Below are 14,364 nucleotides of genomic sequence, written 5' to 3'. Positions count from 1 at the left end.
GCAGGACAGAGCCACCTGGAAGGAAGAGAGCCGGAGGAAAGAGAGCATTGTTTTAAAATCACCCTCTTTCGTGTTCTGGAGCAGGGACGGCTGCCATCGCATCTATACAGACAGGTTTGAGGGTCTGTGAAGAGGGAGAGGAATGGGACAGCAGGTAAGTTTTTCATTAGCAGTAAAAATCCTTCAGAATTATTTTGGTGCCGGGCACTGTGTTCCATGCCTGTAATCCCACCACTTTGGGAGGCCGAGGTGGGAGAATCACTTGAAGCCAGGAGTGTGAGACCAGCCAGGGCAACAAAGTGAGTCCCCATGTCTACAAAATTAAATATATATATATATAATTTTGGGAAGAGAAGAGACCATAGACACAGAAAACTATAGAAATCAAGTAGGAACAAGCCGTGAAGGTCAGGTTCAAAAAATACTAACTTCTGCATTTCCAAGCTAGTAACAGACATCTTTTTTTCCATAGCACTCACAAGAGCAATGCCATGTCGCATAGCAATCTTGGCTCCCACACAGGTTTTGGGGGTGCCAAAACCTACCCAGAAGGGCAAAGAAGGCTCAGATGGTGCAGAAGAGTGTTAGGAACATGGCCTTTGAGGTTGACCATTGTTCAAATTTGTTGTGACTCAATTACCTTGTGACCTTGGTAAGTTAGTTCTTCTCCAAACCTTTATGTTTTAGTTTCTTCATTCATAAAACAGGGCTAAAATTAGTACCTTATAGGGTTATTATGAGGCATAAAGGGGTTATTGAAAACAATGTTCTCTGCAGTGTCTGCCAGTATCAACATGCAACAAATGCTGACTGCTAGCCACAGTATTGGCTATATAAGAAATAGCTTATTGTTTGCCTTAAAAAGTCAGAATGACTAACATACCACCTAACAAAATCAGAAATGTAATAAAACTGGTAATAGATAATCCTCTAAATTAGCCAGGAGAGTGGAAATTGAGAAACCTTAATACAGCCAGTTAGAAAAATTCTGTAGTTGGTTTCCATCATTTCAAAGTATCTGTTCAGTTCATTTCAAAGTATCTGTTCCTTTGTATGAGCACAGACTGTAAAGTTCTTCCTTTATTTCCTTTTTTAAAAAAAGACTAACATTACTAGATAATATTGTCATTATAAAAGAAAGGGAAGGCACAGTATAAATATTATAAATGTCATGGGAGAAGAAACTAAGAAGGTGAGGTAGTCATCAGTCTGTGAAGGCATACCTCAGATCCAGGTCCCAGGTGTGGGCTGGGCCCTGGTGCCTCTGGAGAAATGTGTGGATACCAAGCAGCGGTAGTGAAAGCGAAAGCCCAAGAGCGCCTCCAGTGGGCAAGGCAGAGGTTGTCTGTAAGTGGCCCATGGCTGGGGCCTTCAGAAGGGAGGCCTTCCACCCGCTCATTTGCTCTGCAGCAGCTGCCCACAAAGCTTGTAAGGAGTAAAACCAGTTTTGACTTCTTTAGAAACAGAATCTTATACATCTCTCGGACCCTGATGTTTTGAGGCACAGGCAGATATGAAAGGACAATTTTAACACAAACTCTTTGCTTAAATCTATCACCATTCAACTATACAATCTTCAGCCTGAAAACAGGGAATTGCCCAACATGGAATATTTAATCTGGTAATCATAATTATCTTTCCTGACAGCCTTATGTAGAGAATACTTAAATCATGGCTAGGCATGGTGGTGCATGCCTGCAATCCTAGTAGTCTGGGAGGCCAGGCAGGAGGACCACTTGAGGCCAGGAGTTTGAAAATGCCCTGGGCAACAAAGTGAGATCCCATCTCTACAAAAAGTTAAAAAAAAAAAAAAATAGCTGGGCATGGTGACATGCATCTATAGTCCCAGCTACTAAGGAGACCAAGGCAGGAGAATCACCCAGGAGTTCAAGGTTGCAAGGACCACATTACTGCACACTATCCAGCCTGAGTGACAGAGCAAGATCCTGCCTCTAAAAAAAAATTTTTTTATTAAAAAAATTCAAAATTAAGCCAGGCATGGTAGCTCACGACTGTAATCCCAGCACTTTGAGAGGCCCAGGTGGGTGGATCATCTGAGGTCTGGAGTTTAAGACCAGCCTGGCATACATAGTGAAACCTTGTCTCTGCGAAATTAGGTGGGTATGGTGGTGGCTCATGCCCGTAATCGCAGCTACTTGGGAGGCTTGAGGGAGAACTGATTGAACCCAGGAGGTGGAGGTTGCAGTGGGCTGAGATCGCACCAGTGCACACCAGCCTGGGTGACAGAGCAAGAATGTCTCAAAAATAAAAACAAAATTAATTTTTTAATTTACAAAAATCATCTATGGCTATTTTTAGCAGAATAAAAGAACTTCAATAATAAACCGGGCTGGCCGTGGTGGCTCACACCTGTAATCCCAGCATTTTAGGAGGCCGAGGTGGGTGGATCATAAGGTCAGGAGTTTGAGACCAGGCTGATGAAACCCCATCTCTACTAAAATTACAAAATTAGCCGGGTGTGGTGGTGCATGCCTGTAATCCCAGCTACTTGGGAGGCTGAGGCAGGAGAATCACTTGAACCTGGGAGGTGGAGGTTGCAACGAGCCAAAATTGTGCCACTGCACTGAAGCCTGGGCAACAAGAGTGAAACTCCATCTCAAAATAATAATAATAATAATAATAATAATAATAATAATAAACAACCAAATACCATGATGTAGATCCATGGAGCATGAAAGGCTGCTCTTTGGGGACTGTCTGTGCAGTCACAGGTATGTACATATACAAAGGCAGAAATGACAGCGACATTGCCTTCCAAAGACGGGAACGCCAGCACTGTCCTGGTATGAAGACTTGTCATAAATTGCAAAATTACCCCCAACAGAAGTTTCCAGCATATGCTATTTACCACTGATTCCAAAAGTTTTATTTATTCATTCACTTAACACTGTTTTAGTCTGGATTTCATCACAAGCAGACCCTGGGACAAGGATTCAGGACAGTGGTTTAAGGGAAGAAACACTTGGGAGGGAAGTGGAGACGTCATAGTGGGGAGGAGAGGCTGTCACAAAGGAGTGTTACTGAGCCTGTGATACTGTGGGTAAGTGGAACACAACCCCACAGGCAAACTCTGGGAGCGGGGTAGGGGCTGCTGCCTCTTGACCTGAAATGTGCACAGGAATCTCCAGGGTTGTTCAGCTGCACATTCTAACGTCAGCAGATGTGGGAAGGGCCTGGGATTCCGCATTTCCGACAAGCTCCTGGTCTGAGGGTGAAGGGTGCAGACCTTATGACTTAGTGCTATAAACCCAAGGGCCATGGGGACTAGGGTACATTTACACTGGGATGAAGGCTGCTTCAAGGTGTTATTCCTGGACACATCCAGCAGGCCCAGATGGAAACACAGAGCTGCCTTCCTAGGCTTCGGAGAGACCTCGGGCACAGAGGCAGAGAATGGCCACTAAAGGGGTTTGGCAATGGGCATCTGTTACACTTACTGGGCACTGATGATGGACGCACCATGCAGTCTGCCAGGGATACAGCAGGGGAAAAATCGGTTAACATTCTCTGTCAATGTCAATGTATATTTATATCAAATGAGTGGGATCTATCATATCTCAGGTAGGAGTGCAAATGCGAAAAATGATGCCAAAAAGTGGGTTAGAAAGCGTCAGGGTGGGAGGGAGCGGAGTTTGAAAATTTGACTAGACCCTCTACAAAGCTGACTCTTGAATAAAGATGTTAAAGGTGCAAGAGTGAACGTAGGAATACTTGAGAAAAGGCTATTCCAGGTAGAGGGAGGAGCAAGGGAAAAGGCTCTAGTGGACCCAGCAGGTTCAGGGAAGAGTAAAGTTACTGAACAAAAGAGCGGTAGGGACAAGGTCAGAGAGGTTGGGGTGGGGGACCAAGTTCTGCAGGACCCTAAGGATTTGGCTTTTGCTCTGTGTGGCGCTGAGGGCTACAGGGGCGTTGAACAGAGGAGGGAAAAGTGACTTCTCGCTGTGGTGGTGAGAGTATACTGCAGGAAGCCGGGGTTGAGGCAGGGAGCACAGTGAGAGGGCTACTGCCTAAGCCCGGAAGAGAGCACACGGAGCTTGGACCACTGCAGCACAGTAGCAGCAGTGGGGGCGCTGAAAAGTAGGATGGCAGATGTGTACCAGAAACAGAGCTGATGGACTTCTGCTTTTACACATTCATCAACTGCTTGTGGGGCATAAGGGAAAATCAGGTGTCAAGGATAACTCCAAAGCCTTGGATCTAACCTATTGAGAAGACAGAATTGCCATTATCTAAGAAAGGGAAGGCTCACGGCAGCAGTTTGCGGGGAGGGGGAATCCAGCAGGGAGGTGGGAGCCTGTGAAGTTTCAAGTGTCTGGTTGATCTCCAAGTGAATGTGTCAAGAAGACGGTTGAGACTACAAATGAAGAGTTCCAAGAAAATGTCCAGGCAGGAGAGGTGAATTTGAGAGTCACCTGCCTATAGGCTGTATTTAGATCACAAAGGCTCTGTTTCCTGAGAATATCAAAACTCTGTGTTACCAAAAAGAGAAAAAAAAAAAAGGATTTTGGACTGCTGAGCCCTGGGGCACAACGAGACCTGGAGGACAGAGTATGGCACAGAATTAGCAAAGGAGACAAGACAGGGTAGGCCGAGGACGAGGAGGGAAAGCTGGTAAAGGTGATCTCAAAGGAGAGCCAAGATCAACATGCTGGGTACTGCTGGAGGACCATGATGAGGGATGAAAATGGACCCGGACTTCCCAAGGAAGTGGGAACTGGTGACCTGGATGAGAACAGGATTTCTTGAGCAGAAGGGGTGAAGGATTCATTGAAGCAAGTTCAAGAGAGAATGGGAAAAAAAGACAGCAAATAAATCAAAGGGTCTGCTGTGATGGGCACAAGAGGACATGAGATCGTAGTTGGAGAGTAAGTAGGGCTAAGAGAGAATTTTCTCTAAGATGGAGGAGGTGACAGCATGGTGCAAAACAATGTGAATGACCCTGTAAAGAGAAGAGCAATGCCAGGGGTAGTGGCTCATGCCTCATCTCAGCATGCTGGGAGGCAGAGGCCAGAGGATTGCTTGAGGCCAGAAGTTTGAGACCAACCTGGTCAAGAAAGTGAGATCCCACCTCTACATAAAATGTAAAAAGTAGTAGGCACAGTGGTGCATGTCTGTAGTCCCAACTACTGGGAAGGCTGAGGTGGGAGCATCACTTGAGCCCAGCAGTTCAAGGTGCAGTGAGGCATGATTACACCACTGTACTGCTGCTGGGCAACAAATACAAGACCTATCTCAAAAAAAAAAAAAAGGCAGTCACAGAGGGATCAGATCGATTTAGAAGAGAGAAGAAAGAATTAAAAATTGTTGGGGCAATGTCCTGCAAGAGGCAAGAGAGGACCAGAATGGTTTTTTGGGAGCTTGGCCTTGGCTTACAGCATGGGATGGAGGTGGGGGCAGAGGTTCAACCATCCCCCGCCATAAAAAAAGAGTAGTCATGGATGATGCAGAAAGGATTAAGAATTGCCTGCCTCAGAGGACCACAATGGTTTGGCTCTTGGCTTAAAGCATGAGATGCAAGTGGGCAAAAGGGTCAACCATCAAAAAAAAAAAAAAAAAAATTGCAAGCAGAAAGGTTAATAGGAGACCTGGTTATTTCACTATGATCCAAAATTTAATCTGATTTTAGTCTTTTGCTTCTAAATTGGCTATTATTAAACAAAGGTCAGAAGAAAACCATTCGACACTCAATTAGGAAAGAGGTCCCCCAGTGAATTCTTTAAAAGATTGTCAGGATAAAACAATTACCTTTATACACTAATTTGTGGCTTGATAAAAATACATTTAGGAATAACACGTACTTGATCTATTATATTTAATGTAAACAATATGGAGACTTAATGGTAACAAGCATTCAGAAGGAATATTTCCAACATATGTTGTGAATGTCATTAGCTGAGCTTGTCTTCTAAGTGCATTTTTCAATGGTGTGATAGTATTTATTTACCCTATGTTATTAGAAAGTGAATAGTCAGTAGCCTTCAATTTTCACATCAATTGCAGAAAAAAGATTCTATTTTCCACACAGCCTGGAATTGAAATTGACTTAGCATCTCAGAACTGTCAAGAATTTCTTTTGCGAAAAGGTTTGCTTTACAGAGACTATAAAGTAGGTGTCATCCTTGACACTTGCATTCTATATTCACGCCACAGGTCTATGGAAAAGAAACGTTAAAGAACGTCAGAAAAGGTCTGAGAGAGGCCCGGCCGTCATGCTTTGTGCCTCCTCAGCTTCCTCTGCATTCAGCCTGGGCGCTGTGGATGTCAGAGGTTCTCTATTTAAAACTGCTAACCAGGAAAAGAAGAATACTTGAAGAATATGATATCAGCTACCTTAGAACTTGTCTTTGCTAGCAGGTCAGTTGGACATTTATTTTCCTGTGTTAAAAATGGGAACCTCTGCTTCAACTCAAATTAACAGACGCATACGTTAAGTCCTTAGGATTTACAAATTCAGAACTCATTCCAAGGAAACCTCTCAGCATGTATAATTACAAACCACAGCTGTTCTTTGTCCAGGTGACAAACAAGAAAGCAAATAAAATTATGTAAAATCTCACTGTGTTTCACTTGGAGAAGCATTGCTTTCTATATGCGTACTTTAACTGCATTCCTTAAATCATCAGCAGATTGCACAGGATGCCACTTGATGTACCAGTGTGAAACTGGTTACATTAATCCCCATGGCAATTAGGGCCCAAGTCATCAAAAACTAGCATGACCAAATAAACCCTCTTCTGTGTGTCTCCTTACTAGAACTTACTAGAACTTACTATGAACTCACTTGGGCGGGGGTGAGGGTAGGACTGCAAACTGCTCTCATGTCAGAGCAGAGGTCAAGCCTTCTCACAGGCACTCAACCCAATCCACAATGCCCTTTATCAGATGGTTTTCAAGACTTCAGTTATTTATTTTTATTTTTTATTTTCAAATTTTTGTTAATAGAGACAGGGGCTTACTGTGTGGCCCAGGCTTGTCTCAAACTCCTGTGCCTGGAATTACAGGTGTCAGCCAATGCACCCAACCCATGTTTATTTTCAGTAAGAATGCAATACTAACATTTTTCAGGAAAAAGAGCTAACTAAACAAATAGTCTCTGTCTCAAATTCTGGGAAGCCATGAATACTGAAACTGTGAATTAAGGTTTCTTACAAGAGAGAAGGCTTCAATCCAAAGTAAGGACCATTGGAGATCCACCTGCACTAGCATTGGATCTGTGGTTGAAACGGTTGGTCGGGCAGAGTCTTTGCAGAAACATTTATGAAAGAATGTGTGCTCTCTCGACATGTGGTCTCAGCAAACCTTGGGATTACTATGTGCCAAAGTAGCTCTGCTTTTTTCACACAGGAAGAACATGCTGGTTCAGCCATCTAAGTACAGAAATTTATTTTCCTAGGCCACCAGCCCCGCAACCGTCCATTTTGGTCTAAACTCTGTAATCCACAAAGGGACTGAAACCTTTGCCAAAACTGGTCCATCTGGTCATGAATCTATCCGTTGCATCTCATCCCTGATGGGTGACTGTACCAGCCCACAGACCTCTTTGCCTCTGCCCTGCATCACCTGTGACATCTGCCTGTGTCCCAAGTCATTGGTGGTTACACAACACAACCAAATGGGTGGTGGCCCTTAACAGAATCTTGAAAACTCTGATTCTAACATCCAATGGGTGTGTGCTGATGATTTCTGAATACGCCAGCAGTGAGAGGACTATGGTTTTCCACTATGAAAAGGGGCCAATAAAGAAAGGAAAGAGAAACAAACATATCTCTGCCTTTTCAAGCAGTAATTTAAACCCCAAGCTTGAAATTAAGATCAAAAAGTTCCAAATGGATTAATAAGGAAATTACTAAACCATCAAACTGCTGATGTCGTAAACAAAATTCGTCAACAGCCACTAAGAATTCATTAAAAGTAAATTTATTGTTTGTTTAAAAAAAAACAACAACTGTGCAATATGTGCTGCTCAAGACATGTTTTGAATCGCTTTGTTGTTCATCTCTTCTCGGGCTTCAGTTTGGCAAGGCTAAATGAGAGACATGGTACAGACACACAGTTAGTACAGGTGAGGAAAGCAACAAGAATCTGTGTTCTTTTCTCAAACGCCTAGGATGTATAATCCAAACTACAACATTCAGTTTTAAAACCTGATCATGTTCATTGTGTTCTGAAAATGATCATATTCTAAAAAGGAAAAGAGCAATATATCTGATTTCAACCAAACAAGGTTACAAACTAAATTATTTCCTCTTCAAAACTGAATAAAACAATGCTTCGGGGACTCAGGTAATCATTTTAAATGTAATTGGAGGATTCAATTTTAATGGTAATATTGCAACATTACTTTTGCTTTAGCTTTCTGCAGTGATAGGTTCTCAGCTATCACATATGGACAACAGCTAGAAATAAATCTGAGACATGTACAATAAGGTCGCGTCTAAGAACTTCAATTTTAGAGTACATACAATTTTATGATATTCAAACGATAACAGTTCCAATTTCGTAGCAAAGCAATATCAAATTACACTTACTCTAGGGCTCACAAAAAGAGAGCACATGATTTTAATTTCTTAATATCTGAAAATACAGTATTTTAGTATCTTGCTGGTTATTTCAGTTTGGAGATTAAAAGCTAAGGCAAAACCATGTTGCTTAAGAAGGCTGCTTTCCTTTACAAACGAACACATTTAAAACATTAAAAAACATCTCTCCCTTCTCCTAAAGAACATACTCAATTTCCTCTTTCATGACAATTTCATATAATTGAAGAATTCTCAGAAATATCCTCCAGCATTAAATTTGAATAGCTGAGTGTCTGAGAATCAAACATACACAGACTCAAACTTTGTGCTCCCCGCTCTGCTCTGCACTCTGCACACAGAATGATTACATTTACAAGTCATGTTTACCTGTTTTGTAAGCACACTCAGGTTTCTCAGATACAAAGGCATTTTAATTAAGGTGACAGAAGCTCCTTGTGTGCAAAAGATGTAGTATGTATGAGGAGAAATTAATACAAACAGGAAAAACTTTGCATTTGTTATTTGATTCCTTATAGATTTAAATTTCTGATTTAAGACTTGCATTAAGGCGGCTTTTGTAGTTCATATACTCCATAATTTATAAACAGAAGAGTGATTCATATGACTCACAACATTCTTTCCTAGAGCTGTTTATCAATAATTAAAGCATCTTTGTGACTACCATTCAACGTGTGAAACAGAAAACCATGCTATCTGTATATACCAATGACTAAAAATTACCTACTCATTTCCTCTGGTACAGTATTTAAAACAAGGTCTATCTATTTGACCCTCATCATATTTAACCAAGCATCATAGACAACCTGCTGGGGTAGGAATAGTGTATGAGTGGGGGTTGCAGGGAGGCAACAGGATGATGAGGGTAGGACAGGATGGTAGAGGGAGGAGAGTCTGTGAGCCTGTTTCTAAAGGAAAATGTATTACTTCCTCAAGCAGACTAAAGAGAATAAGCTCATAGGCTGCTATATTGACCTACAAATCTAGACTCCCAATACCGAATGTCCCTTAGCCTTTTGTTTTCTGAACTACAAGATAGAAAGAAAAGCATCACAGACGCACCCCTGCTTTATACTTCAGACCTGCATGATCCTCCATATATGAACCCTCTTACAAACCATACTAAGAAATATATATATGCACATACATGTTCTGATTAAGCTGTTTAAAAGCAGCACTGCTAAGGAAACCACATCCTAGTTTCCTTAAAAGAACAAAGAGAAAGGAATAGACCAATTTTTAAATCTTACTGTAGTCCCCTATGTTGTTAGGAGAGAGAGAAAAAAAGAAGGAAACGTAAAATAATCAACCTGGGAGTATATTCACCTCAAACAATCAGATCCAGTAGGTATGGAAGGAAGGTAGTTTAAGAGAATGTTTCAAAAAATCTAACAATGCTTTAAGAGTCTTCTCAAAGACTAACGACTACCATCATCGTGTGAAGGAAGGATCAAGAGCCAACATTCAGTAACAAAAAAGCTATTTCCTGTTTAATACATTATTCTGAACTCATATTCAAGGGGCAATATGTGGCAACCCACTGGGAAAGGGCTGGCGCAGTGGTCTGCAATCTAATAGAACCCAGCCATGCCCAGGGGCACTAGACAAGATGCTACCACTCTGGTCAAAGGTATTTACATTCACTGTGGGGTACTGTGTTGCTCTGCTGGGAGAAGAGCTCTGTTTTGTGGAATTCCATAGACTTCCTGGTGTAAACACTGCACCATGGCAAATTTTCAGCTATCAGCATGATGTCACTAAACACAGGGCTGGGAAAGCTGCACAGTCATCATTATATAGTATTAGCCCTATGTCCATGCCATAAATGCAAATAATGTCAAAAGTAGAGATCATAGTATAGCAAAAATAATTGGGAAGTCATGTATTTTGAGTATTAATTACCTTTGCTTTTTAGATAATGTATTTAATTTTTAATAATGGCTATGTTTGACAACCAGCTTGCAAAGTTTCTAAAAATTGATCAATTGGCTCTTGCCAGTCAAAGCGGGCCTGACTCCAATATACCACTGATACCACATACCTAAAAAAGTATGACTGTCTGTTATTTTCTTACTAGTCATTCTTAAACACTGGGAGACTATCAGTCTAATTTTTAGTAGTGGGGGGGGACCTTCAGCCCCTGCACCTGCATATAGAATTTCATTTTCAAGAATATGCACGGTCAACTTCTTTATCATAAAGCTGGCTTTCATTATAGGTTATGGGTACAGGCTATAGATACTGATCTAGAGAAAGCATCATGTAATGCTTGACAGGACTTCTAGAAGAGAGTTGTGTGGTGGTGTTCTTCAAGGTCCCTTAGAAACAATACACATTTCTCCCACACTCTGCTCCTCTGGCCCCAGATAAAAAGCTCTACCACAGGCCTTTCTTCTGGAGTTGCAAGCTACAGAAAAAGATCACTTACAATTAAAGTAATTCTAAGATACTAGAAGTATATTTTTTTATTCCATAACCAGAACAGAGCACTTTATCAGACAAATGTTGGCCAATGAATGAAAACTAACGAGCCGTTAGAGCTTTCAGTAAGACGTCAGGAGAGCCCCTGGAAGTGAGAATGTGCCACAAGTCTCAGGGGAAGGTTTCTCCCATCTCTAACCCTATAATTTGAAGAAGACAGTAGTACAAATTCCTTCCATGTTAATTGACGGGCAGCAGCCTTATTTCTGTGCACTGTGGAGGTGCCAGTTTATGAGCTGTCAGTCTGCACATACTGAACAAAAAGGCCCTTGGCTAACACAGAAACTGAAATAAAGTGGCAGTTAGAGCAATTTCTTCCTATATGATTCTTGGACACAGAGTATAATGAAGAAACATGATCTGACTGAAAAAGGATTCGAGGGGGAGCCCTATATAAACTAGAAAAACTCTAATGAAAAACTACGAAAATCTCACAGTTCTGAAGCACTGAGAGACAAAACTCTAATCATATTGAAATAAAGTACTGCTCATAGACTAGGCTTTGTGTTAATGTAAGTCTAGAGTTAAATCTCCTTCTTCTATGCACTTAATCAGACATCTACAGAACACATCTGTTGAGCTATGTAGCCTTCAGGCTGGGCCATGGTTCCTCAACTTTCCAGGTCTGACTATCTATAACTCCCTGAGTTATGGAGGTCAATTTCAGGATTGTAAATTAACAAATTCTATGAAAATGAAAACTGTTGTTCGCATTTTGCAATTTTAAAAAAAGTTTTTTAAAAGGAGGGGATCCATAATGCAGGATAACTACTTTTGGAAAAGTCAAATGGCTGTGCTGTATGTTTTCAATTTTAAACCACCACCTTGATATGTTTAGGGGTTTAATTTATGGAACAATCAAGCAATCTTTATATCTAACATTAAATGCCCGAATATTATAAATCATCTTAGATGAACGTTTATGGGAGAGTTGCAGTGCAACTTCTGAACAACTTGTCACTTTTATTGTATGGCAATGATTTGTAAAAAAGATATGCTAAGTAATCCTAGAGTATAATTTAGGGGCACAAAAACAACTGTCAAGAAACAGCCAGAGACCACATTTAATGAAATCTTTACAGACTGAAGTAATAAGTATTAAATTAATCAACACAGCTTAATTGAAGCTCTATTTGTAACATTTTTTATTAGACTTGTTATTAATGAACCTTTAAATGCTACCACTAACTTTAGTTCTATGTTTAAATTTAAATAATGAACCATTGTTCACACACAAAAAAAGAACAAACACTGCTTTAATAGCCCTTTGTCTCAATAAGACTTTCACTCTTATGCATAACTAAGATACAGACATGTCCCTCCTACCTCTCAACAATTATTTACATGGTTTGGGAAGATATAATCATTTAGGCTGCTAAAATAGTCTGAAAATACCTAACATGAAATCCATAACAAAGTAAAAATGAGGTAGGAAAAGATTATACAAGAATTTTGGTTGATCTCAAAGATAATGTTTTCAAATCTGTGTTTTCACAGCTTTTAATTTTTTTTTTTTTTTTTTAGAGAATGGAATGATCTGTTGCCCAGGCTGGATCTGGAATCCTGGGCTCAAGCATTCCTCCCAGTTCAGCCTCCTAAGTAGCTGGGATTACAGGTGTGCACTACTGTGTCCAGTTTTTAGTACTTTTTGCTAAGTTCACACTCCTGTATGTTTAAGGAGATTCGGGTTTGGGATTCTGGGTAAAGACTTACCTGAACATGTCTCCCAAGCCCTTCAGCATTCCCTTCTTGGCTTTCATTTTATCCTTCTCCTTATCTCTATCTTTCTTCTTTTCTTTTCCAGTTTTATCCTTTTTTCTATCAGTCTTATCACCTTTCTCTTGGTTTCCATTCATTTGTCTCTCCAGAGAGTGGGAAGGCTGATCACTGGCTGTGGATACAGACTCTCTCCCTGATCTTGAACTTTCTTCTGTGTCTTCTTCCACTTGGAAGGAAAGGAAAAAAAAAAAAATAGGCACACAGTGAACCAATGCAACAAAAATAATAAAGCTAAAATATATTCAAGGACTTTACTTTCCCATACTTTTACTGCAGTATGGCCCTGCTAGCAACATGGATTGCAATGTTGTTTGAGTAGAATTAAAATGGAATATGTGATGTGGATGCCTCCTATGTGAAGATCGTGTGCCAAGTCAGTAGTAGCAGAGAAGCAGCTTCCTGGTGGGATGCTGATGCACCCACAGAAACACCCTCTAAGAATCAGATTGTACACTACTAGAGGGCCCAGCAAGACCTTGTTATACAGCGCAGACATCTAAGGGTCCCATGTACTATATTTGCAAGATGAAAAGAAAGAAAACAAGCAGCCCTTCCCAAAGTGCTTCCTTTCTTCTTGGGTAAGAATAATGCAGATATACTCTGGCCCCTCACTAATTTGCTGGACTACACCATTCAATGTCAGCACAATGACTTCTTTCCTCAGGCTCCCAACATATCCTGCTGACACAGAAGAGCAGATTATTTTGGCTTATATCTACAACAGATCTGCACAGCCTCTGTAACTTTTCTTCGCATAAGGCCAACCTCAGAAGTAAATGCTACCATATATTCTAATCCTAAACAATCTTGCATGCCTATCTGCATCATGGCAGCTGAACAGAGGTAGAGGGAGCCATGAAAATGAGTAAATCAATAAGCTCACTTCTCTGGACTTTGCAGATAAAAGATCTACTTAGTGATAACAACATTCCATTCCTTGATCCAACACTTCGTAAGCACATGGTCCAAGGGCACTTCAATACCCCAAACTTTTTGCAGTTGAAAGAATGACAAGTAACTGAAGTAGGTCTCCACCTACCAAAAGAGCTTTAAACATTTCTCCATTAAGTAAGGAGCAGAAAGGCACACATGAACAGCCACTCTCAGAAATCTTCTTTCGGGACTGGTCAGCTAAGGTTCTCCTCCAAATACAGTGAGAATTATAGGGGCCATAAGGTTAATTACTCCGTGAATTCTGAAGTCATTTTTCTTTTTCCAGCATCAACAAAGAAAGTATAGATCAGTATTTCTGAGTTTCTTGTAACAAAGAGCCAAAGAGAATGGTTCGGCCTCTTCCCAAACTTTTGCAAAGAACTAACCTCCAAATCAGGTTAATATATGCTCAGTAAAATTCAGTCCTTCCTCTCCACCAGCAAGGAGCACTTTCATTAGCAATACACAATTATCATGGGTATAATAAGACCAGCTAAAAGGATCCCAGTATCTTAGATTTCTGCTATTAAACCCTCACAAATCTGAAAAGAGACTATCAAATTATGGTACAGCTATGCCCAAGTAACACAGTTGTGTTTTTGTTATTGTTGTT

The 14,364-nt window shown here is 40.8% G+C and overlaps 1 protein-coding gene across 32 annotated transcripts in view; it reads right to left on the bottom strand.

Moving 5' to 3' along the window:
- PARD3 (par-3 family cell polarity regulator) overlaps positions 1-14,364 on the bottom strand; it is a 711,028-nt gene that overhangs the window by 195,200 nt on the left and 501,464 nt on the right. For 29 of the 32 annotated variants that reach the window (XM_003903538.4, XM_021943977.2, XM_003903542.4 and 26 more), the window contains one exon: positions 12,753-12,984. In XM_003903538.4, the coding sequence (XP_003903587.2) occupies positions 12,753-12,984 (232 nt within the window). Of the gene's footprint in view, positions 1-6,956; positions 8,045-12,752; positions 12,985-14,364 lie in introns of those variants that run through there. The other 3 variants (XM_009214246.2, XM_003903546.3, XM_003903543.1) reach the window with 2 other exon arrangements.

The sequence above is a fragment of the Papio anubis genome, chromosome 11 (genome assembly GCF_008728515.1).
Source record: "Papio anubis isolate 15944 chromosome 11, Panubis1.0, whole genome shotgun sequence".
Classification (NCBI taxonomy): domain Eukaryota; kingdom Metazoa; phylum Chordata; class Mammalia; order Primates; family Cercopithecidae; genus Papio; species Papio anubis.
Note: the sequence above shows the minus strand (reverse complement) of the source record. Positions and strands in the feature narration are given on the sequence as shown.